Below are 26,219 nucleotides of genomic sequence, written 5' to 3' on the forward strand. Positions count from 1 at the left end.
TGAATTAATGAGTAGGTACTGGTGACCTTTTATCACAGAAGATTTTTTCCATTCAGAAGACCATTGGAGTTGGTACTTAGATTTTAGAATAGGAAAATGGTCTCTGACCGGAATAGGGATATTACTTAACGGACCATGGGCAGTGGCTTCCTTAGCAATATAATCAGCCATGTCATTTCCAGTAATACCGAGGTGTCCCGGTATCCAGGCTAGGACCACTGATGCATGAACCAGTGACATGGAATGTAGTAGGTCCCTGATCGAGCAGATTAGAGAGTCACTACTGGAATTGAGTGGGGATGCGCTTATTTTTTGTAGTGAGCTAAGCGAATCTGAAAGGATGAGTGCGTTTTTAATATTTAATGATTTGACGAGTTGAAGAGCTTCTATGATAGCTATGCATTCAGCAGAGAAAATGGAGCATTCTTTGGGAAGTTTGTGTGGGAAACACAATTTTCTGTGAGGAACATAGACACTGGCCCCGCAACGGAAGTCCTGACTGAGTTTGGAACCATCTGTGAAAATTTTTATGTAATTTGGCCAGTTGTTTTCAATAATTTTGTTAAATTCTGCATTATTTAATTGAGTTGAGTTTTTAATGTTTTTTTTACTTATTCCTATAAATTGATGGACCTTCGGATAGAAAGTAAGGCTTTCATAGGGGTATGAGTATAAGGGAAGAGATTCATTGATATAGGTGTTTGTAGATAAATCCAGGAAAGAGTTGTAGCAATCATAGAAAAGGGGAGGGGAATGATTTTTCCAAAAGGGATTTGAATTAACCTCATACTTTAAGGATTGAAGTATAGGAATCAAGGGATGGGATGTTACTGAACATATTTTGAAAACATATTTTTCTGCTAGGCATCGCCTTCTTATATGTAAGGGAGGTTCGCAAAATTCCACTTGCATTGCGTTGATTGGAGAAGATTTCATGGCTCCTAAAACAAGGCGAAGAGATTTTGACTGGATTTTATCTAATTTATGGGAATTTGAAGTGGACATTGGCTCAAACAGACAAGATCCGTAATCGAGATGGCTTCGGATGAGGGCATTGTATAGAAGTTTTAAAGAAGCTGGGTGGGATCCCCACCACACTCCGGCTAGAAATCTAAGGGGATTGATGTTGCTTTCACATTTTGTAACAACGTGATTTATATGAGAGTTCCAAGTAAGCTTGGAGTCTAAAAACATTCCGAGGAACTTAACTTCCTTAGAGATAGGGATGACTTCATCGCCAAATCTCACCTGAATATCCGGAAGCTTTCGTCGACGAGTGAAGATGACAACTTTGCTTTTGGCAGGGGAAAGTTCAAGACCATTACCTACTATTTAACCACGCCAAGAGTTTTCTAAGAGCGTTGTTAATTGCTGATGCTGCGATGAAAAGATTGGCGGATATTTTGTAAAACGTTAAGTCGTCAGCATATTGGAGTATGTTACACATGAAATTAATAGATTTTTCCAGATCGTATGTGTAAATATTATACAGTATCGGGCTTAAGACAGACCCTTGAGGGAGCCCTTTGAAAATTTGTCTTATGTGGGGAGAGGATTCGGATCCATCTACAAAAACAGTTCTTTCGGAGAGCAAATTGATAATGAATTGAACCAATTTAGGAGGAATACCAATCGCCAGTAACTTTTCTTTAAGAATGGGTATATTTACATTGTCGTATGCTCCACAGAAGTCTAAAAATACTGCAATACAATATTCGTTTTTAGATAACGCTAATTTGACATCTGTAACAAGAGAGGAAAGGTTGTCAAGGGTACTTTTACCCTTTCTAAATCCAAACTGGGAAGGGGGAAGAATATGATTTTTCTCTACAAACCAGTCTAATCTATTCTTAATCATTCTTTCAGCTACTTTGCAAAGTGCTGAAGATAGAGCAATCGGTCTGTAACTTGAGCCTAGACTTGGATCTTTGGTACTTTTGCAAATGGGTATGATTTTTTGAATTTTCCAGTCCGGGGGAATAATACCAGAGTCCAGAAAGATATTTATGAGCGAGAGAAAGTAGGAAAGGGAATCGTCATCAGTGTGGCGGATGAATATGTTCAAGATTTCGTCATTGCCTGGAGCTGAGTCTTTTAGGTCTTCCGTGGCTCTTTTTAACTCGGTTATCAATATAGTGATTGGTTTATTTATAATTATTTCGCGTTTCGCCTAGAGATGGGCGAAGCAGCTCAGTTGAAGGAGCCGCTTCACTAGGTTCCGTTCACTTGAAAGATCCGCTTCAGTGAACCGGCTCAATCGAGCCGGTTCCCCCCCCCCCAATTTTCATTTTTCTTTTGTAGAAGTTGTATTTAAAATATTTTTAGGTTTTTACGATTTTTCATCTCAGTGTAAAAGGTTGCGTCTGACAAAGATCCCTCCGGAAAAATGAGCTGTAAAGATAAATGCTTTAAAGCTCATTTCTCAGGACAGCGCTTTATCAGATTGGACCTTGTTATCGTGAGAAAACATTCCGACATTTTTGCTTCTTTAGGCGATTGAACGAATTAAGTAGGCTGAGTGCAATTATATTGTTTATGGTCGCATGTATTTTCACAACCTTGAGAAATCGCAAAAAATGGTATTTGGTGACTGGTATATTTCGAAGAAAATATTTTTGACTATATAGGAACATCAATCTAAATATCGGATATTTATGATCACATTCAAAAGGGATTCCGAATATTATTGGAATACCCTTTTGTAAGAATGAAAAAAATGAAATCGAGAAATATTTTGTATTGTTAGGTTTTTGGTATGAAACGTCAAACTTCAATCGTATGGTAATCGTTGAATCACGATCCTTATCGCTTGTTAATTTTTTTACCCGGAAAACATAATTACGTACTTTAAAATACCCTTAATTTAAAATTACCATAATTTCCACAAGAAAAGCTATTTACCCCCGGATTTATACAATCGTTAAAAAAAGACTATGTATAACAGCAACCTCGGTGCCCTGTGAAGGATATTTTCAAACTCTTTCTCAAAAAAGGTCCAGAATGACATCGTCAATTTGTCAGATGTGTTATTTTTAAATTACAATCTATAATCTATATCAATACTATGAAAAAGTTTCCTTAAATTAAGTTTAAAAAATCAATTAGCGAATCGTATTAAAATATAGAACAGTAAAAGTAAACTTAAATCTATTTAAAATTAATTGTGTCCTTAATGAATGTAATAATAATATAAAAAATGTGTTGTGAAACAAAATACTTCGGTGTAAGAATAATAGTTAAACGTCGTTCTAAGTGCTCATTACCAACATTATTTAGATATCAATGAATAACTGAAAATAAACCATGAACATAATATAAATCGTCCTTGTTCCTGTTATAATAAATTAAATAAGTGCCGACACAACAACTAAAATGTAAAGCAAGCGGGAATACCAATATTATTATGTCGTATCGATGATTAATCCGGTCAGTACGTCAGTAGTGACCCGCGAGCCGTGAGATCCGTTGAACGATGTATGCGGATCTTCGTTCGCGAACGGGTGAGTCGGCTCTTCGGGTCTGGCGGGTCACCTGTCCACCGGCTCACCGTTCGCGAACGAGTGAAGCGGGTCACCGGCTCACCGTTCCCCAACGGGTGAGTCACTACTGATCCGCGAACGAGTGAGCGGCTGATTTGGGAACCGGATCTTACGGATCCGCGTAAAGATCCGGTTCACTGAGCCGACTCGTTCGCGAACGACTCACTTCTAGTTCGCCGCTGCGCCGCTGTGTCGCCCGTCGGTCCTGTCACCGAAGTAATTTAGTGTTTTAGACCGACTCGCACACTCTCACCATGTTACGTACTATAAATACCGCTTTCAAAATCCAAAAAGCATCGTTTTCCGCGGTACCAGCTCCCAATAAAACACCAGAGATCTTATACACCGGGGTGAGCACATTTTAATATCATTTAAACCTATTATTTATGTGGGAAATGAGGAAAACGCTGCCGGCAAATTGCGCGCACACTGAATATTTTTTGGGTTATAATATGATAACTCATATTTATAAATAAGCATGTACGAAGTGTTTGATGTATGCTGCTGTTTATAATAAATCGTTTGTAGTTAAACTATTTTTTTAGTGTTTCATGTAATTTGTTGTGAAGATAAAAATATGATCTGTGATGTGATATTTCGAAACAATTTTGTTCAATAATTTTAATGTACAGAATTCATCTCTCTGCGCGTAGGTACCGCAGTTAGTCGCGTTGTAATCTCTTCCTCTTTTCTCATGTATTCTCATGTATACACTTCGTTCATGTTTAAATATATATATATATTTAAACATGAACGAAGCATGTACATGTACATCGTACGGAACTTTAATACTGTGCGATATTGAAACGCAATAATACCATTTTGATACGACAATACTTTTAAATTGATAACGTAAGTACCTATTTAATAATCCAATGAACTTGAAATTTTCAAGGACAGTTTTCATGCATTGACGGACAGGTTTTTCATCTATGGTCTGTAAATTTGTTGTTTTTGATAATAATATTGAACACTATTATGTTGTTTTCTATTTTGACGAATAAGTAGATTATCATCAATCCCCTACGACCACCATCAACTTTCTCTTCCCGTACAAAGTTGTGGAACAACTTGATATTACTTACTATTGGCAAATAAGTACACTATAGTAGGTACTTGGCAGTACTTAGTACTTACGGACGAAACCGGTTTCATCAGTTTTCACGTCTTGTCTTATTTTCACATTTCAGAGCTTCATATCTCATGCTTAGGGAGGAAGTGAAGCTAGCAAGGAATCTGATTAATAAACGATTTCCTTGATCTACATTAGATAAATTATATTCTAGACGAAAATTTCATGGCGTTAATGATTAAATAATCTTATTTGATTCCAGTATGGATCTATGAGCTATTATTTATTACACATGTACCTACAGTAAAACATAATAATCAAACAGTCGCATATCATAAACTAATTTGTTCATTTTTGAGAACAACTCATAAGGTCTCACAAAAATAGTTGTATCTCCTTTACCGTTGGGGTGACAAATGTGATCTAAACCGGTGTTTCTCAAAGTGGGCGATAGCGCCCCCTTGTGGGCGCTGGAGGCTTTTATTTTGTCATTTTATTTTCATTAGCATTTTAGCGCGTTACAAATATGGGGGGCACTAGATTTTAAGTGGGCGGTGATCGAAATAAGTTTGAGAACCTGTGATCTAAACGGTGTTATAGAGAGAAAACACTACGCTTCATATTCAAATCTAGGAATTAACCACGGTCGAATTGAAATGTGGTTCCAAACGTAAATGAAAAAAAACTTAACCTTGTAATATATTTATCTAATAAAATAATTCTGTTTTATATTTTTTTGTTATCAGTTATTTTTGTTACAAAAAACCATTATCATTTTTTTCATGTTTGCACTCAAAATTTTAACATTTATAAAAACGTATGGTTATACATATATACAATCAAACTGAATACTACTGAGTTTTGTCAGACACTATGTAAAATACAAATGTAAAAACAACTGAATAAATAAATCACTTAAAATATATATATTTATTTATATTATATTTATTTTCTTTAAAAAAGAATTCTTCTGGTCGGTAGGTACCGTCATATTGATTATTCCGATTTAACAGCTCGTAGTAGGAATCACGATCGTTCGAACTCTGGCGGGATAAAAGGCAGTGTCCAAAAGGGCCACCATCTTGAACCGGAACGTAACAAACAGATGAAATGTAAAATAGGGCTTCGGTACGTTCATTCAACACTAAATAATCAAGTTGATCTCGACTAGATACTAGGCGCTATTTATTACACGGTACAGCAAACAATGTCACATATCCAGTCATTAAACAACGTGTTAACGATGTTGACAGTGGGTGACAATTTGTATTGTGTGTTCATAGTTCATATCGTACCTACAATAGAGGTGAGGCGTATTTATCGTACCCAGTAAAAGTACCGGGTATTTCCATGCGATACTTTGTACTTGTGACAGATCTCTAAAATACCTGGTTCCAAAATACTTATGAGTATTTTATACCGGGACTAAATATTTTTAATAGGTACTTTTACCAGGTATTTTTGATAGGTATTTTTGACAAGTATTTTTAATAGGTATTTTTGATGGGTATTTTTGATGGGTATTTTTAGTAGGTATTTTTGGTAGGTATTTCCGATGGGTATTTTTGATGGGTATTTTTAGTAGGTATTTTTTATGGGTATTTTTAGTAGGTATTTTTTGTTAGGTATTTTCGATTTTTTTTTTTTTTTTTTAATTATTTATTGAGTTAGTTTATACATTTGAATATAAACTAATATAAACAAGATCATATTTCATTTTGTAATTTTACATATTTTTACAATAAATATAACATTTCTTTTTAAATACATTCATTCTTCCTTCATTCTTCAGACTTTCAGGCATTTCATCATACATTTTTAGTCCTTTGTACATTAGGCAGTTCTGTGATTTTGTTTTTTTCATATGTGGCAATCTAATCCTATTTACATTTCTGGTTTCGTAATTATGAACATCTCTATTAAAAACAATTTCATCCTTAAAATATTTTGGCATTTGGTTGTTCATGATTTTATGTACAAAAATTAACACATTAAATAATAGTCTCTTTTTTATAGAAATCCAATTTAGCTGTTCTCTCATTTGATCTATGCTTGCGTATTTTCCTTTTCCTAGTATACATCTCATAGCTCTATTCTGTATAACATCTAGCTTGTTCAAGTTTCCTTCATTGGCCAAATACAACACAGTAGAGCAATAATCTAAATGTGGAGCAACTATAGTTTTATAAATCAGCTCTGTAGTGTTTCCATTTAGTTTATTTCTTAATCTTCTAAGAAAATTGACTTTTTTAGATACCTTCTTTAGCACATATTCAAAATTTGCTGCGAAAGTTAGTTTTGAATCTAGTATCACACCCAGGTACTTAATTTCATTTACTTTTTCAATTTTTTCGCCATTAATTGTCAATTTTAACTCTGTGTTATGCGTTTTGTTGCCTATTTCCATATATTTTGTTTTGTTGACATTCAGTTTTAATTTGTTTAATTTCAGCCATTTCGCTATATTTTGTAGATCTTCATTTAATTTATTGATTGCATCTATGTATTCTTCACATGAAATATAGATTAATGTATCGTCTGCAAATAATCTAATTTTGCAATGTTTTATGGTTTTAATTATATCATTAATGTAAATAATGAATAGAATTGGACCTAATACCGACCCTTGTGGAACACCGAGGTTGTTTTCTATCGGTTCTGATTCTGAGCTTTCCACTTTTGTTACCTGTTTTCTTTCATGGAGATATTCTTTGAAAAGATTTAGAGCTACTTCAGAAAGACCTATATCTTCTAATTTTTCCAAAAGCTTTTTCCTTTCTATCGTTTCAAATGCTCTTTTAAAATCTAAAAATGTTGCAATGGTGATTTTTTTATTATCTGTTTCTTTCTTCCATGTATTAATCACAATGTTTATTGCAGCTTCACAAGAGTTATTATTACGGAATCCTGATTGTTCGTCACATAATATATGATGTTTTTCCAAATACTCAACGAGTTGTTTCTTTATTACAATTTCTAGTACCTGTTCGTATTTTGGTAACATATTTATAGGTCTAAATTCTTCGCATTTTCTGGTATTAACAACTTTCGGAATCGGGATCACAATAGATGTTTTCCATGTGTTTGGAAATTTTCCACTTCTTAACGATTCATTTATTATGTTCAGTAGATGAGGTCCTATCACTGGCATTGCATCCCTTAAAACTGTAAAGCTTATTCCATCTGGACTCTCTTTTGATTTGGTGCTGTTTAGAATCTGTAAAAGATATGTTTCATCAATCTCTTTAAACACAAGTTTTTCTCGGTTTAGGGGAACATTTCTCACGCGGTTGTCTTCCTTCAGTATTGGTATACTCTGATGTAATTCCGTTATGCTGTTTACAAAATATTTGTTGAAGCAGTTCTGTATGCTACCCTGTATCTGATGTGGAAATTCAATGTCATGTTTCATCCCTTTATCTTCAGTTTGCATTAATCCTTTTATGGTTTTCCACATTTTTTTAGTGTCTCCTTTTTCACAGATAATTTTATTTTTGAAGTAATCGTTCTTACAAACTTTCAGTTGTTTTGAGTATTTATTTCTTGCATTTTTGAATGCTTTCCAGTCTTGTGAGTTTTTTGAGATTTTTGCAATTTTGTACAGTCTATCTCTTTCATATTGTATTGATTGTAGTTCTATGTTATACCATTTATTTGTTCCTCTTATTTTAGTAGTTTGGATTGGTATTAACTGGTCGATTACTTCTTGAAGGTTATTTATTAATGATTTAGCCTTTTCATTAAATTCCATTTGATGAAGTTCATTCATATCACCCAGAAGTTCAATTAACCTTTCACTGTTATATTTTTTATAATTTCTGTATTTTATTACTTTGCTGGTTTTCGTATTAGTTCTTTTTGTATTATCTGTAATGTGGATAAGGTTATGGTCGGTTATTTTTGGCTCATCTAGAACTTTTACATTCAAATCTAATCTGTTGGATATGACAAGGTCAATTAACGTCCTAGATTTATCCGTTATTCGTGTCTCACTTTTAACAAGTTGTTTCATTCCCGATGCTTGGATAATTTTTTTAAGTCTTTTAGTATATGTATCATTCAAATTTTTGAAATTTATATTAAAGTCACCAGTTAGGATATTATCTTCTTCCTCTTCTAGGTTTTGGGTGCACCAGTTCTCTATAAATGATAAAAAGTCTTTTGTACTTGCATTTGGAGAATGGTAAATTACTCCGTATACTCCTTTCTTATATCCAGAAGTTATCCTGATCGCTAGTATCCAGCAGTTCTTTTCGTATTTTGTGTTAGAAATAACTTCAAATATTATGTCTTTTTTGATAATTATTATTGCTCCCCCTGTGTGTCTACTGTAGGAATCACAGCGTATTGTTGAATATCCTTGAAAAGTAACTTCGCTGTCTTCAATATCGCATGTTATGTGAGTCTCGCTTAACATTACAAGTGCAGGATCATTTCGTTCAATCAAAATCTGGATTTCTTCATTATTCGCTATCAGACTCTGAATATTTAAGTATATAATTCCTTGCAGTTGGTTGCTTTTTATAAAAAATTTACCTTTTTCTTCTCCAATTCCAATTTCCTTTTGTATACTGGACATTCGAAGCTCCACGCTGGATGATTTGAGTCTAGGTTTATCTTCAACTTGTTTTTAGTATTAATACAATTATTACACTTTTCTGTTCCTCTAATAGCCTTGCATTCTTCACTTTTATGACCACCTGTACATTTAGGGCATACAAAGGAGTCTTTTTTACATTCGCTCCCTTTATGGTTGAACCCGTAGCATTTATAGCAGCGCTTAATGTCAAATGCATCAAATACTCTGACCCTTTCCCATCCAATATTTATTTTTTTCATTTGCAACATTATTCCATGTGTTTGTGTATCTACTTCCAAATATATTATATATTCTTCTCCTGTTTTTAATTTCTTGTTTTTTATTACAGTTACTTCCATTTTTTGTGGTTCTTCTGGAAACTCGTTCTGAATTTTTATGTTCTGAACGATTTCTTTTTCATCCATTTTATGTGTTACTCCAACGACTTTTATTGATGGGAATCTTTTATTTGGGATCTTCGTTGTATATTTTTCACAGAACTTTATTTTTATGTCTTCCTGTAGTTTTTCAATATGCTGACTATTTCTACATGTAACAATTATTTTACCATCCTTTGCATTTTTTATTCCCATCACTCCTGTTTCAATTGGATCAATTTGTTTTTTAATATCCTCTTCGGTTTTCTCCGTGGTCTGCTCTTCTTTCGGAGTGATAATAATTTTTTTCCCCAAATTTTGGTATTGCTTATTGTTACCCGTAATTTCCTTAAGTATTCTATTTTCTCCAGAAATATCGGCCATTTTTGCTGCCATTTCGCTTATTAACCCCAAAATTGTAATTGTTTTCGGGGTTAATTTATTAATTTGTTCTTTGTTTAGTTTTGTCGAAATGTCATTAATGCAATTTTGTAGAATTAGAACTGCATCTGTGGCTTTATCAATAAAACTTTTAGGATCCATCTTGAGTTACTTTATTTATTTCACTATTCACGGCAAGTTTTATGTCCGTTTATCTCAGATCACCTGTCTATTTTAATGTTTTTCTGTGGTTTTCTTCTGTCAAAACTTTTAATGTAAACTTTAAAGATATATTGCACCTTGTTTACTCAAGACAACGAAAAACCAATTATTTGAATACATTCATTTACCACTTCTTTTTAAAACGATATTATTGCTTGATTATTTTGAAACACCAATATAGCAACACTTTAACAAAATTTAAGGACAACTTTATTGTTATATTCAGAGTTTAATTCCATCGATGGGTATTTTTGATGAGTATTTTTGCTGGGTATTTTTAGTAGGCATTTATGATAGGGAATTTTTGTGCAGCAGGTATTTTCGACGGGCATATTTGACTAGTATTTGATGAGATATTTACCGACGGGAAAAATGTGGGGAATTTTTTCGAAATGGAATTCCGTAGCTACCCCCCCCCCATGGTTTTTGAAAAATTATTGTGGGGAATCACATATGAATATTTTGCTTGTGAGGAATTTTTTTTCAATGAAGTTCAGTAACAACCCCCCCCCCACGGATTTAAAAAATTTGGTGGGGAGTACCGATTTTGAAATTTTTTCAGAAATTCTGTAACAACCCCCCCCCCCCCCATGGAATCAAGCTCCCGTAGAATATTTGTGGGGGAATATGTGGGGGCAGAATGTATGCGAGTTCATTATTAGAATGACTTATTCTGAATCAATCCTCAAGTCGGTATTAAATACTTTTGAGTATTTTGTCACCTGTATTTTTACCAGGTATTTTTTTGTACCTGTACTCATTGTACCCAGTATCGAAAAGTACTCATAGGACCCACCTCTAACCTACAACAAGGTCATTTACATATGACATTGCACTATGATAGCATCGCCTCGGCAATTTTATATTAACTATTTTGTTATGCATGTATTATATTTGTTTCAATGTTAAAATCATAAATACAACCCATTTTACTATTATTTATTGCCTACGTTTTCAGGGAAAACAAAAAAAAATTGTACAACTTGGTATATTCGTATTTAGACAAGACGTATCACTTATGAAAAAAGCCCAGTTCCAGAGAGTCAAAAAGCGACGGGCGCTTTTTCTAGCCAACTATGTTTTTTCGGTTCGAAAACATTCCGAGGCATTATTTTTTCAAATTATTAATCTTTTTAAATACATCAATTTCGATTTTGTTTTCTTCATTCTATCAGCTGGTCTTACTCTATTGTAGTACTCATTAACGCGCGCGCACACGCATTTTCGATGTCAATGCATTCTATCAGTTGTGGTCTTACTCTATTGTAGTACTCATTAACGCGCGCGCACACGCATTTTCGATGTCAATGCATTCTATCAGTTGTGGTCTTACTCTATTGTAGTACTCATTAACGCGCGCGCACACGCATTTTCGATGTCAATGCATTCTATCAGTTGTGGTCTTACTCTATTGTAGTACTCATTAACGCGCGCGCACACGCATTTTCGATGTCAATGCATTCTATCAGTTGTGGTCTTACTCTATTGTAGTACTCATTAACGCGCGCGCACACGCATTTTCGATGTCAATGCATTCTATCAGTTGTGGTCTTACTCTATTGTAGTACTCATTAACGCGCGCGCACACGCATTTTCGATGTCAATGCATTCTATCAGCTGGTCTTACTCTATTGTAGTACTCATTAACGCGCGCGCACACGCATTTTCGATGTCAATGCATTCTATCAGTTGTGGTCTTACTCTATTGTAGTACTCATTAACGCGCGCGCACACGCATTTTTCTGAAATTGGATGACATTATATTTACTTAAAATTTACAGCATTTGAAATACGAAATAAATGTCGGTACTATCCACTTAGAACTTGGCTTAGGTATTAGCGTTGCTTACTCTAGTCCCCGGGAGGAACGGTTAATCCTCAATCAAACCAAAACAATGTAATTTTAAATCTATTATTAAATTAGATGTATTATAGTAAAACATATTTTTTACGGGTTGATTTTTTTTTTCAAATTTTGTTATTTTAACTGATTTCGAGTAACGAGTATGTATCTACCTATTTTGAAGTCAAAACGGTTTTTAGTAAGAATTCGATGTCTCAATTTAATACGAGTTTATAATCTAGTTTTAGCCATAGTATAATCTAGTTTATTTATGAAATAATAGGATGGGGCGGTGCGCTTCATGGACATATAAAACCCTTACAAATAACTCAAAATTATATCATCAAAGTTATGTATAATCGGAAAAGAACATTTTCAACAGATGAGTTATACAAAGAATCTAAACTATTCTGTCTCCGTAAACTATTTATTTTGCAAACTATGAAATACATCTTTAAAAACAAAAATAAATTCGAAATAAATGAAAACAAAATCAATATTAGAAATAGTATTGTATTTTATACTCCCCAAACGAACACAAAACAAATGCAAACACACTGCAGTTTCATTGGACCTCGTACTTTCAATCTTTTACCGAAAAATATTCAAGTGATTACTATAAAACTTCCTCAATATTTAAAAGAGTTAAAATTAGGCTTTTCGATACAGCAGTTGAAACTTTTTTTATTTAATTTGTATTAATTTATGTTTCTCGTAAAATATTCACCATATATTACACTTAACTTCACTATACACAATTGTAAACACTTTTTATACAAACCGCTTAGACAAAATGTAATCTTGTTTTTGTTTTATATGCCCGTAGTTTATTTATTTCTAGGTACAATAATAGAGTGTATCGGCACTAACCCGACAAACTTTAACCAGCTATTCCTTAGCACATTTTGAGTACAAAATGTTATGAGCACTTTGCTGTCCGGTAACATTTTTTTTTCAATTAAAAACAAAAAAAAATTCCACACTCCATCACTTTCATTGGCATTGATTTTCGTGTTCAACAGCTGTTATAAGCAAGTATGTCGAAAAGCGTCTTCGCTCTTTCGTATACACTAAATAATAGTAGTTAAAAATGAGACGAATGGTGCCGTGCCATTTCTTTGTGATTGTAAAAGCGCGGCAATGTAGGTACATACGTACATTATTCAACGGAATTCGAATAAAATATTGCCAGATGGGTTTTCAATCTTTGACAAAGGATAAAACAGTGGTGACATGTTGTGAAAATATGAATAGTAAATTTAAAAAAAAATAAAAAAATTATTCCATATATATATGCTCAGGAATCGCTGGTTAAAATTTGTCGGGTACGTGCCGATACACCCTGTATATATAATATTATTCGTATTGATTTATATAATATTGTATGTAATTAATGTAAAAATTTGGAAAAAATAAAGGGAAAAAAAAAGTTTAAACTAGTAAGATCGCGTTCTAACTAAAAACGGGTTTTCCCTGTAACACGTATTTTGATCAAGATTGCAGAAGTAAATATAATAAATTGAAGATTTGCTAATGTACAATTTTGTTTGTTGTTTACAGGGGCGCAAGCTTTAATCGAAAATTTAACTGACAGTTTTAAAATGACAAATGGAAAATTTCAAAAGCCCACATTTTTCTATATTTATTATATACTTTAAGCTAATACATTTTTTTTTAATTGCATTATTAGGTTATTTTGGCATTTATAATGCATATGTCTACACCACACGTTTTTTTCTAAACCAATTAAAAATGCATGCAATCTGCTCATTAACCTTTTCAAAAGCTACTGTTTTTGGGAATTATAGATTTTACGATCATTTTTGGCGATGTAATCACGTGTATAAGTGCTTTTTATTAATCCATTTAAATTCCCCAGATCTTTATCAACAATGAGTGGCACAAGTCAGTCTCCGGTAAAACCTTTCCAACCCTCAACCCCGCCACAGGGAAGGTCATAGCAGAGATCCAGGAGTCAGATGTGGGAGATGTTGAGAAAGCTGTCCAAGCGGCCAGAGAAGCCTTCAAGTAAGAATATCAGTAGCTACTAAAACAAAAAGTTTCTTATGAAAATAATGACTGGATATTTGCATAGCGCCGTTTTTGTGAGAAACACCTTTTGCATAATTTATGCATTTAATCTATTCCTATCACTTAGACTTATAACTTATTACTTGTGGCTTATAACTAAGATTAATATTTAGTGATTTACGACTAAGGCATTTAACTAGTGACTTGATAAGTGGGATTTTTATGACCGAGTGTATATTTAAACAATACCGCTATAATATGACTTACAACTATGGCTTAAAATAGAGATTTACGACTAACATACATATTTATGTTTAAAAATACAGGTTGTTTTGATTTCTGCCCGTGGTGTCAGTGGTAAATTATAAAAATATCACAAAAAGAGTTTACGCATAATAAATGGTTATTAGATTAAAGTAGGTAGTAAAGGAGAAAAATCCCCTGGACTGAGCAATAAAATACTACTGAAAAAATGCGGTCATTATTCTGGATACGACAAGTTGAAAAGGTGAGTCTTTAGTTTTGCTCTGAACTCAGATTAGCTGTCGATCTTTCGCAAATGTGAAGGGAGTTTCTTCCAAGTTGTTGGGCCTGCTACTGCCAAAGCCCGGTCTCCAAAATTGGTGTTGGGATTGCGCATAGGTACTGAGAGTCTGCCATTGCAATAGTCGAGTCGTCATACAATGTAAAAGTTTACTAACATCTTTGTGGCGTTAACCGGAATATTTTTCCTTATAGATTTGATTTGACGCAGGTGAAAGAAACCTGCGCTTACTGTTTTGTTAATTTGGGATTTGAGTGAAAGATATTTATCTAGATCAAGGGTGGCCAACCCGCGGCCCGCTGGGTGTCTACTTGTGGCCGGCGGAGCATATGCACACATTTTTTTCTTTCTTTTGGTGTACATAAAACCACCAAAAAATCACCATCATACCTCATATAATATGGAAGTATCTCATAACATTGATTCAACTATCGTGACAATTTCTTCTATGGTATATTCGTATTAAAAACTATTACTAGGCGTGTCGACGACATAGGAAAACATATTGAAGATAATTTGAAAAATCGAGCATGTTTTATGCTCTAGCATTGGATGAAAGCACAGACCAAAAAGATACCGCCCAAGTGGCGATTTTTATCAGGTGTGTTGATGTCAATTTTAACAAAATAGTAGAATTAGCGGCACTGTATCCACTTAAGGACGCTACTTATTCACGAGATTTGTTAGGAGCTGTTACATCGACATTGAATCGCTTTTCGTTACAACTCAACAACCTATCGGGAATAACAGCAGATGGTGCTCCAGCAATGGTTGGCAGAGGCGGATTTGCAGTCTTGGCCGCCCTAGGCCCCAGACCATGTAGCCGCCCCTTTCTCAGTACCCATCATATTGACCAGGAGTATCCAAACTTTTCACTAAGTTCCTAGGGTCAAAACCGTTTTAATTTTCCTGCCATTATCATTCATGGTTCATGGGGTGAGATTTGTCCAGGTCTTGGCGGCGGATACGTCTGCCCACCTGCTGCGTGGCGGGCCGGATCGAGAGAGACTGGGCGAGGGAGGCCTTTTGACCTTTCCAGCCGGACTATCTTGACCCATCGCCTTGCACCGCAGTTGGAGGGATGTATTCATACGTATGTCACTCCTGGACACACTAATTCCCAGATTCCTACCCACCCCTCATACATTTTCCTTTTCAGAACTTCCTATCCTTCCCTTCCTTAAAAAGACCCTCCACACAGCATCACCTAAGATGACATAGGTCGTGAGGGAAAATATTTTCCTCAAAGCCTCCTGTGTGGAATTAATGTAAAAAAATACGCTTGCTAAATTCGCTAGTTCAATTACTGGATAATTGTCGATTGTCGCAGGCCGGATTGATGACATTGGCGGGCCGTTGTTTGGAGACCCCTGATATAGACTATAGACTACATAATGAATTTACTTTATTGACAACTTTTATCGAAACCGATTCAGAAATTTAGTTAACTATAATAGCTGCTAGTTTGTAATACTTTCTAAGGTTTCAAGGATTTGAATAAAACATTTAAAACAGTTTTAGGTTTAATTTATTTAACTAGTTTCAGGTTTATTCTCATACAATAATATATAAGTGTTTCACAGTTACAATTAGGGCTGCCAGATACGGGCTGGATAAAAAGTTATTATTAAGTCTCCAAACAAATAAAAGAAATCAGCACCTCTTTTAAATAAAAATCAACTTAAGGTACATATTCGAATATAATAACTAAACTTAAAATACAAATTAAAACGTTGGTAAAAAAATTAACGTAAAACATTATCTAACATTAAAAAAAAAACTGAACTCAAAACAAAAATCTGGCAGTTACAATTCTCGTCTGCACTTAAGTGCAGCAAAATCATTAATTAGATCTTCGCAATCCAATTTTCTTAAAAAATCTGCTTCTATGTTAAGCAAAGCAAGATTGTTCAGCCTTTGCTCCGCCATTGTTGTGCGTAAATAATTTTTTACACGTCGTAAACAAGAAAATGATCGTTCTCCAGTACAGTTACTGGCGGGAGTACACACACACATTCGAAGAGCAATATCCACGTTTGGACAAATGGTTTGAAGATCTTCAGTTCGTAACCATTTTAACAAACTGACAGCATTGTTTCGATCCTTATTTTTCACACTGCAGTGAGCACGAAAATGGAGACATTCCTCTGAAAAATGGGCTTCTAAATCACTAGAATAAATCATTTGTAATGATTTTGCCTTTTCTTCGACTTCAGACGGGCTTAGTTTTGTCAATTGAGTAATAAAATAAATTTATTATAAAGTGATAAGATAAAGCTTTATCTATTTTGACCATAGATGTCACAAATCCGAACTCCGTACTCTACTTTAGAACAATGCTAAAAAGAAATAAAAATCCTTTGCCTCTTAATCCTATTCCTACGTTCCTCCACCCCCCCCCCCCTTTTTCATAGATTTTAACTAAAAATATATATATTTTTTTATTTTTTAAAGAAAATACCTTTTTAATGTCACACTTTATTATTCACTATCATCAGTCGGCATAGTCCAGTGGTAACGCATTGGACTGCCATTCCGAAGGTCGCGGGTTCGAAATCGGCGTGCGCAAATAAATTTTATTTGATTAATTTGTGTTATTTCACAATTAATTAATTAAAATAATACATAGTATATTTGCGGCACGTTCCAGAGTGGAAGATACTCTCAGTATCGCCCCGGTGTAAGACCACCATTCAGAATTGAAACGTTGCTCCAAATGGTTTTAGCCGCGTTTACTTCCCCACCTTCCTCTTTCCCTTCCCCACTTACCTTCAGCCTCACAACATCCCCCAATTGGGGATGCCATAGTCTCACTGGCTCCAGACGGGAGCAGTTGGGACTCTTGTGAGGTATTCACTATAAAAAAAAAAAGTGGAAAGTTCATAATTGGCATAAATAACATCTTATTATTGTATTATTTTATAATATCTGATTTATTTATTTATTATAGCTTTTGTAAGGTGATTAAGAGCGTGTTCACACAGAGCTATAATATGCGTGGGATAGCGTATTTCGGCATATCGCTCGCCGTACATTCCAAATTGGAAAGTATGGCGAGCGATATGCTGAAATACGCCATCCCACGTATATTATAGCTCTGTGTGTGAACACGCTATTATGCATAACAATACCTAACGCGGTTCAGTCACTAGCGCAACTGAATCACGGTAGGGATTGGAAATACGCGAGCGGGCGAGCGACGGATGATAGGTGTGGCGAGGGCGGCTGCGGGGCGTGGGGGCGCGCTGTGTGCTGTGTGTGAACACGCTCTTGCATATCGCTATTTCGTACATAGAATATTTAGGTACTTAGGAAGTAATTTCTTGTTATCATCTGTGACTTTCTTGTCACGATTGGCCGCCCCTAATATCTGGCCGCCCTAGGCCCGGGCCTACATAGGCCTAAGGGCAAATCCGCCTCTGATGGTTGGGGAACAGTTGGTTTAGTAAAATTGATTGAAAATGAGGCCTGCAAAGTTGGTAATACTTCGGTGCCAAATTTTCATTGCATTTATTCATCAGGAGAATTTATGTTCCGAGTCCCTTAAAATGGATCATGTCATGAAGGTGGTCATCAAAACAGTGAACTTTATTAAGGGGTTGAATCACCGTCAGTTCCAAGAGTTTCTCCAAAGTCTTCACAGTATAATGACGTTACATTTTATGCAGAAGTGAGATGGCTGACCCGTGCCAAAATGTTGAAAAGAGTGTTTGATTTGAAGCAAGAAATACAACCTTCGCAAGCAAGTCAAAAAATATCACAGAATTTGAAGGGAAGGAGTGGGTTACCGACTTTGCATTTCTGGTCGATATAGTTAGCCACCTAAATGTTGTTAATACTCGTCTACAAGAGGAAGATCAACTAATTAATAACATGTATTATTTTATTTACGCATTCCAAATGAAACTTGGGCTTTGGGAACAACAGTTAACTCACTTTCCTACATTGTTATGCAGCCAGACGTCACACAAATGGCGGCGGATAAATAGGCTTCATTGATATCCGACTTGAACCTGGAATTTGAAAACCGATTTCAAGATTTTAAGAAGCATCGTGTTCTTTTTTGCTGCATTTTCAACGCCATTCTCCGTAGACTTGAATTTATTGCGACGAATTTTACAAATGGAACATTGTGAAATGTGTTGTGATGCACAGCTAAAGGAGAAATTCAATCAGGTTGGTTTGGAAGAGTTTTACAAAACACATTTAGGACGGGTTGTTTCGGAGAATTTGAACAATTCATCAAATTTCAACGTCCATTTTCAAGTTCGGTGAAAGATTTTTTCAAGTTCTGTTTTTATTTCAATTTTGTCAAGCAACTAGCCTACAATGATATAATAACAGAACTTGAATAGGACTTTCACAGAACCCGAAAATGAACGTTGAAATTTGATGAATTGTTCAAATTCTCCGAAACAACCCGTCCTTAGACAAGGAGAAATATCGTGCATTCTACAAACATGCTCTATCGATGATTTCGCTATTTGGAAACACTTACACGTGTGAACAGCTTTTTAGTCGAATGAAGCATATTGAATCTCAAATAAGAACACGAATCACTAATGAACATTTGGAAAACTTTTTGCGTGTAGCAACAACATCAATCGTTATCAACATTGATGTACTTAGTTCTGACAAACAACATCAGACGTCTCACTAAAATTTATTATATTTTGTTTATTTTTATTATTACTTTTTTGTATTGCCTAACTCTAATCTAATAAATATTTTTTATTCGCATTTTAGTTATATCTTATTAAAAAAACAATGTATTTCTTGTTGGCTTTGAATAATAAAAGAAATTTAATTGTACGGCCCGGTAGGAAATATCATTTCTAAAATCTGGCACGGCTGCTGAAAAGGTTGGCCACCCATGATCTAGATCAGTGTTTTTCAATCTGTGGGTCGCCGGCAAAAGGAAAAAGGCGAGGTTCTAACTACAATAAAAACACTATTTCTGTGAGAAGGTTGTGCTATTTTTGATATGTTAATAATCAAATCATTTTATAAGTTAAGTCTGTTTCTCTTTTTAGTTTTAATGTCCACCATTGAAGAGAATGTCGGTTCACATAATTATAAAGTGGCAAATGGCACTAATAATTTTAGAGCCTCCCTTGCCAGTTCTGGAAACTCTTCTTTTCTTTTCATCCAAAACACGTTAACACTTTGGGGCGTCCAAGTCGAAGTCGCACACAGTCTTACCAACTTACCTCCTACTTAATATCAAAGCTCTCGCGGCTTCCTTGCAGAGTGTAGGCCGTAATAATGAATATAGGTACTAAAATAGAGAAAATAATTAACTTATTTAAATTAATAACTTTTTGTCGGTATCTATGGCCAAATGGGGTTGCCAGAATTTTTTAACCTGTAAAGGGGTCGCGTATTCAAAAAGATTGAAAAACACTGATCTAGATGAACACCTAGGAGTTTAGTTCCATTTTTAGGGATGATGTTGCAGCCAGAAGGCCCTGAAGTAATGAGAGGAAATTTGTCTAATATTGACTGGCGCTTTTTTGTTTCTCTCCAGAGAACTTCTGTTTTGGATGGACTTAGACTTAGTTTGTTCGAAGACATCCACTTTGTTATGGCAACAATGCATTTAACAGTGATATATTTTAATTAAACTCTATCACGGTTGTCATCAGGAACATTGTAAGGAAAAAAAACTCCCGCCGTCTTTTTATAGCCAATAAAAAGTGCCGTGGAAATAATGTCGACCACACTTTTTCTGTTGTGAACTGTTTGATCTAACTAACCTATTCCCACCATGCAGTATGCCTTGTTTACATTGAAAATAAGAGAAGCTCCCGGCGTTTTTTATAGTAAATGATATTTTGTGACGATTGGGCAACAATGTCAATAATTGGCAACACTTTTTTATGACTGCGTTCTGATTGTGCTATTTTTCAGCCATTCGGGGCTTTTATAATTCCTGCGGCTACGGAGAGGCAACTGCAACGCAAACCATATTATGATTATAAATTATATTATGAAAATTATTAATTTTTTCCTTTAGGGGAAGCAGACATACGTATATTGTTTGTCTCATTTTCAACAGCTGAAATTATCGCGATAAAGGACGTACGTTTTATGCTTTATTCCTGCCATAACCGTAGGAATTATAAAAGTGCCCAATAACATTCAATCTCCGCCTCGTCATGTCTATGGTCTCGATCATTAGACAAGCTTTACAAAAAAGACGCCGGGAGTTTTTTTTTACTTCTAATGTGAACAGGGCCATTATATTTTCTACCTCCATTTTATTTATGTTCCATATTTTTACTAGATTCGGGTCAGAATGGCGTCGAATGGATGCTTCAGCAAGAGGGAGGCTTCTCAACAAATTAGCTGATCTTTGTGTACGGGATCAGGACTATTTGGCCGTAAGTTTATTATTCACGACTTTGGTAAAAGAGCCTAGTGAGAATCCTTTTCTTACAAGATGTCACCATGATTCTGTCAGAGCCAATCCGCCCCTATTCAATTTAAATAATATACAAATAATTACTGAGTTACTACTTTTTCAATATAAGTGTTTTAAAGAAAGTTGAGCGATTTACATGGTACCGATCTATAAGTTTGAATTAAATTTAGTAAGTACCTGATTATAAGTAATTATTAAAGATTAATTTCGATATTTTTTCGTAATTTACGCATTAGATACGAAAGCCTGAGTTTTTAACTAAAATTGTTACGAAGGTCGAGGTTTTTACGGTTCGTACTTTAAGTTTTACGAATATTGAGGTTTATTTTTGCATTGCAAGTGTTATGATTCTAGTTATTTAAACATATTATACGCCCATATGGGCTTTTATAAACATTTATCTACATAATAATTTAATGGAACAGTAATCAAAAGTAAAATTATTAGATATATAAGTATTAACTAACCTTCATTGTAATTATTACTGAGTGTTATTATAGCCTTCTTGTAACTATATTCCTTGCAGTTGAACACATCTACAATTTATGCATTGCATGTCTAATCTGTGACCGGATAACTCATCAATATGGCAATTCAACACACTTTTAAAAAGTTATACCTAGAAAGTAATGTAAAGTGATGAAACAAAAACTAGGTTAAATACGTTACTTAGATTAGGTTTATATATTGAGTTTATATCACTTTTGAAGGCGTCTTGAAACCAATTATAATCTTAACGAAAATTGTGATACTTTGTAGATTTTTACGAAAGTCAAGTTTTAACATTTTGCAAAGTAGCTTTTACGAATTTCGTGGTTTACTTTACGAAAGTTATGTATGTTTTCGTTATAGAGTAAGTTTCACGTTTTTTTTCTGTTTTTAAATAAGCATAAGAATGTTATAAACGCAACTATTTGGCGAATGTACAGCGGAGTGAAAATAAAAATGTTTTTATTCCAATTGCTTATTTAATATTTGAAGAATGCTTACTGAAAACTCACCTCTCGTTATCTTTCAAAGTACCTAGTTGTTGTCATCACGCAATCACTTGCAAACGTGGCTCAGTCAAAATAAATTATTATCTCTACTTTATGGTAATGAGAAGTTGTTATTAAAACTCATTTCATTCTCTAAGAATTTATGAACTCCATTATATTTAATATATTTCATATTCTGTATTTCTGCTTGACAATAAAATCCAAATTAACGGGATATTTCTGAATGTATCTGAAAACTGTTTTTGGAAGGTGATGAACACGAATAATACACGAATTACGAATAAATATAAAACCATTATTAAATACATAATATATGTATTCGGCGTACCCCCATAAATAAGCAGGGCTTGTATCTATGGGGGCTTATGAAATAAGTTATAAAATTTTGAACGTACATTTTTTTTAAATGGCTTACCTTAGGTTACTATTATTACTGATAAAGAAAAAAAGATTTCAGATTTTATTAACATCACATTAGCCTTTTGTCGTGTCATATAAAAATGATTAGTATAATAATAATCACAAAGTTTCATAATTTTTTTTCGAATTGCTGTCGGAACCTTTGGTTTCATAGAGGCGTACATTTTAGCAATTTTGTCGTTTACTTTTAGATTTGAATATAAAGCGTGGTGTTTCCTCATATTTGTCAGCATGGCAGTAAGTGAGACTATATGAGCTGTTCCCAAAAGCGAACAAGTTAGCTTGAGGGGTTAATAATAATGAAGTTAAAAAGTAGCCTATGGTAGGTACAATATTGTAGATATTTCGTTGCGAAATGTATTTTATTAAATTTTTTATTTAATTATCCATTAGATTATCATTGCAATGTTATCTTTCAGAGCTTGGAGACATTGGACAACGGCAAACCCTACGTCATCTCCCACCAGGTGGACGTGAACGCTAGTGTTGCCAACCTGAGATACCACGCCGGATGGGCAGATAAGCACCATGGCATCACCGTACCCATCGACGGAGACTATATGGGATACACAAGGTTGGAGCCTGTTGGTGAGTTCATATCATTAAATAGGTATTTGAAAGCGCCATAGCTCACGATAGACAACATTGCGAGTTAAAATATTTTTTTTTACCAAAAATTGCAGATGGAAAAAGTTGTGGAATTTTCATGACACCAGAGCTCAAAATTCTGCTGTAGTTCCGTTTGTTGCTTCAGAAAAATAAAATATGTTTTCTGATTCAATCATAATTTATTTTGTCTTCATTGGTCAAGTAATAAAGTTGGACTTTATATTTCAAGTTCAAGCATTCATTTTTACAATAAATTATTGTTTGATAATTTAATGAATCCGTTGGGTCACGTAGTGCCATTTTAGCCACGAAACATCAAGTTGAACCATCGAGTCTCATTTTAGCATATGTTCCACCAAATGACAAGTCCTCACATCCTTGTAAAACTCATTCAAAGTTTCAGTGCCGGCAACCCGGGCGTTTATTTAAGGTTGGTTCTGTACGGATGTTTTTTTTTCATTGCCCTCCTCACTAGACAAAGTCTGTTCTGAGGCTGGTAATTAATAATTTATATATAAACCAAATGTTTAGTAAAAAATAGTAAAATAAAAATAATAAGAAAAATAGTAGTAAAAAAATGAGTAATAGAAAAATAAGTGTAGTACTATATGTGTTGAAAAATTATGTATAAAAATATGAAATGAGTATTTCGTATTATAATTAATTGTAAAATTTTTGTAATTTTGTTAGAATTTGTGTGCAGTATGGTTTGTAAAATGCATTAGATGTTTAGAGTATTTCTAATATCAGTTCTTTCTTTTACCATCAACCAGTTTACAAATCTTTTGAACACCCAATTCAAATTATTTGGTAAGACGTAAGTTTTAGTTTGGGTTAGGAACATGTTGAATATGTGAGGAGCCAGGTAAGATTCATGTCTTTTAGCGAAATTTGATTTGATATACGGTACTTGTAATTGTTTGTGTGTAATTGCTCTCGTGTTTTGCGAGTGAGTTATGTGATGGTAATTTTTTTATGCAGTTTTTGTAGATGATCTTCTTTATGAACAGTTTATTTATGTCTAATAAGTTATTTTCAATCATTAGCTGTTCTGTCGGATGTTGATAAGGCTTTCTAAACATAAATCGAAATTATTGATTTATGATTAATTTTAAGGGATTTGAGATGAGTGTCTGCTGCTACTCCCCATACTGAAATACCATACATTAGAATACTTTGACAAAGTGCAAAGTACATATTTTTTAGCTGATTTAATGACATAATATTTCGTATTGTTTTGAAGATGTATGATAGTTTCCGGATTTTTTTTGTTATTAGGTTAATTTGGAGATCCCATTTTAGATTAAGGTCAACAGTTAAGCTGAGATATTTGATATTATCCGCATAATCTATTTTGTCACAAGTACAGCGTGTGTTGTTTGTGGAATAAAAGGTGCAGGGGTGAAGATGAAATTGTGGGCGACTATCTGGCTGACCAGCTTTTGTTTTACTAAAAGTCAGGTATTTTGTTTTAGAAATATTGAGTGTAAGAAGATTATTCATTAGCCATTTATTTATTTCAATCATCCCTCCTTCTGTGTTTTTGTAGACCTTTTCCCATGATTGTGCTTTGAATAAAATTACATTGTCATTTGCGCAACTGATTACTTTGTACTCTATTTTTCCAAGGTTTATCTCAGTTAGACTATTTATGTAGATGAGAAAAAGTATGGGACCCAAGACGCTGCCTTGCGGTAATCCATACCTGTTAAATACTTTGTCACTTTCGTGTTTATTGATTTTTAATATTTGTTGTCTATTTTCAGTGTAGTTGATGACCATTTTAGTGGTGGACCGGTGCCGATATTTTTGAGTTTTTGTTATAGTAATTTATGTGAGATGGTGTCGAAAGCTTTTGCTAGGTCTAAGAAAGCCCCTACCACCTTTGACTCGCCATCTAAGTTTTTGACTATGTAAATAGTTAGTTCCGATAAGGCGTCTTCTGTTCCCATTTTCGCTCGAAACCCGAATTGGCTGTTTGAGATCAGTTTGTGTTTATCAAGGTATGCGAGCAATCTTTTTTCATAGTTTTTTCTAGTAGTTTGGATAGTGAATTTAGCAAAGTGATAGGTCTGTAATTTAAAATCATAGTTTTGTCTCCCGATTTATGTATTGGAGTAATACAACCTATTTTTAGGTGATCGGGGACAATGCCGAGGCTAAAACTTTGGTTGAAAATATGTTGAAGAGGTATAAGTATATATTCTCGCAGATTAATCAGTATATGATTAGAAAGGTTATCTGGTCCCACCGCGCAATTTGGTTTGAGAGAAATAATGAGATCCGAGATTTCCTTAGTACTTACTTTATGGACATTAAACGTATGATTTGGTTGTATGGTAGAGCATAGTTTGGCTAGAGAGTCTTCTGATTTTTAGAAGAATTTTTTCAGCCAGGGTAGAGCCAACTTTTGCAAATTGTGAGTTAATGAAATTTGCTATTTTACTAGGTTCATTCTTTGTTAGGGTATTTTTTCCATTTATTGACAGTTCTTTGATGTTTGAGTCTTTTTTCGGATAGGAGTAAGTAATATCTTTTACGATTTTCCAGATTATATCGTCTTTTATACCGTTTATCGTCTTTTATATCATTATATCGTCTTTTCTATTATGTCACACATGAGTACCTGAAAATCAAAAGGTACCTCCATAAACCTAATATTCGGCAACAGTGAGAAAACTGTTTAACCTGTTGGCCGCAGCGTAAAACAGAAAAATATTAGTGGAATGTTTTATTAGCCGAAACCATGCTGATTTTGTGTTTCATACAAAAAATTATCCCAATAAATAATTGGTGTATTTGGTAGAATAGCCCATCCTACCAACACAAGTAAGTATGTATGTTACTCGTAAATCTCTAGTGTAGGCCGTAGTTGTAAGTCATATTAAACGACCTACAAATAATACAGAATAAAGTTATGAAAACCTTTTTAATTATAACCCAGATACCAAAAAAGTATACTAAAACACTTGGGGCTTATTTAAACTAGCCACGTGTACAGTTTGTGGCTTATTACCGTTTATCTGTAATTCAATAATCCATCACTTGCAACACCTTCCTATGTAATTTCCTATGATCGGTTTATTTGTATTATGATTAGATATAGATATAAATTTTATTCTGGAATAAATTCTTATTAATGTTAATATAATTATGTTGAAATGTTTTCTTCCCTGAGAT

General features: G+C 34.2%; 1 protein-coding gene across 1 annotated transcript in view; it reads left to right on the forward strand.

Moving 5' to 3' along the window:
- The first annotated feature begins 3,730 nt into the window (after positions 1–3,730).
- Aldh (Aldehyde dehydrogenase) overlaps positions 3,731–26,219 on the forward strand; it is a 41,612-nt gene continuing 19,123 nt past the window's right edge. The window contains exons 1-4 of the mRNA XM_089641621.1: positions 3,731–3,889; positions 13,893–14,041; positions 20,875–20,971; positions 22,850–23,018. Of these exons, the coding sequence (XP_089497747.1) occupies positions 3,794–3,889; positions 13,893–14,041; positions 20,875–20,971; positions 22,850–23,018 (511 nt within the window). The 5' untranslated portion in view covers positions 3,731–3,793. The remainder of the gene's footprint in view (positions 3,890–13,892; positions 14,042–20,874; positions 20,972–22,849; positions 23,019–26,219) is intronic.

Source organism: Hesperophylax consimilis, chromosome 2 (assembly GCF_061612785.1).
Source record: "Hesperophylax consimilis isolate HC1 chromosome 2, BYU_Hcon_1.0, whole genome shotgun sequence".
Taxonomy (NCBI): domain Eukaryota; kingdom Metazoa; phylum Arthropoda; class Insecta; order Trichoptera; family Limnephilidae; genus Hesperophylax; species Hesperophylax consimilis.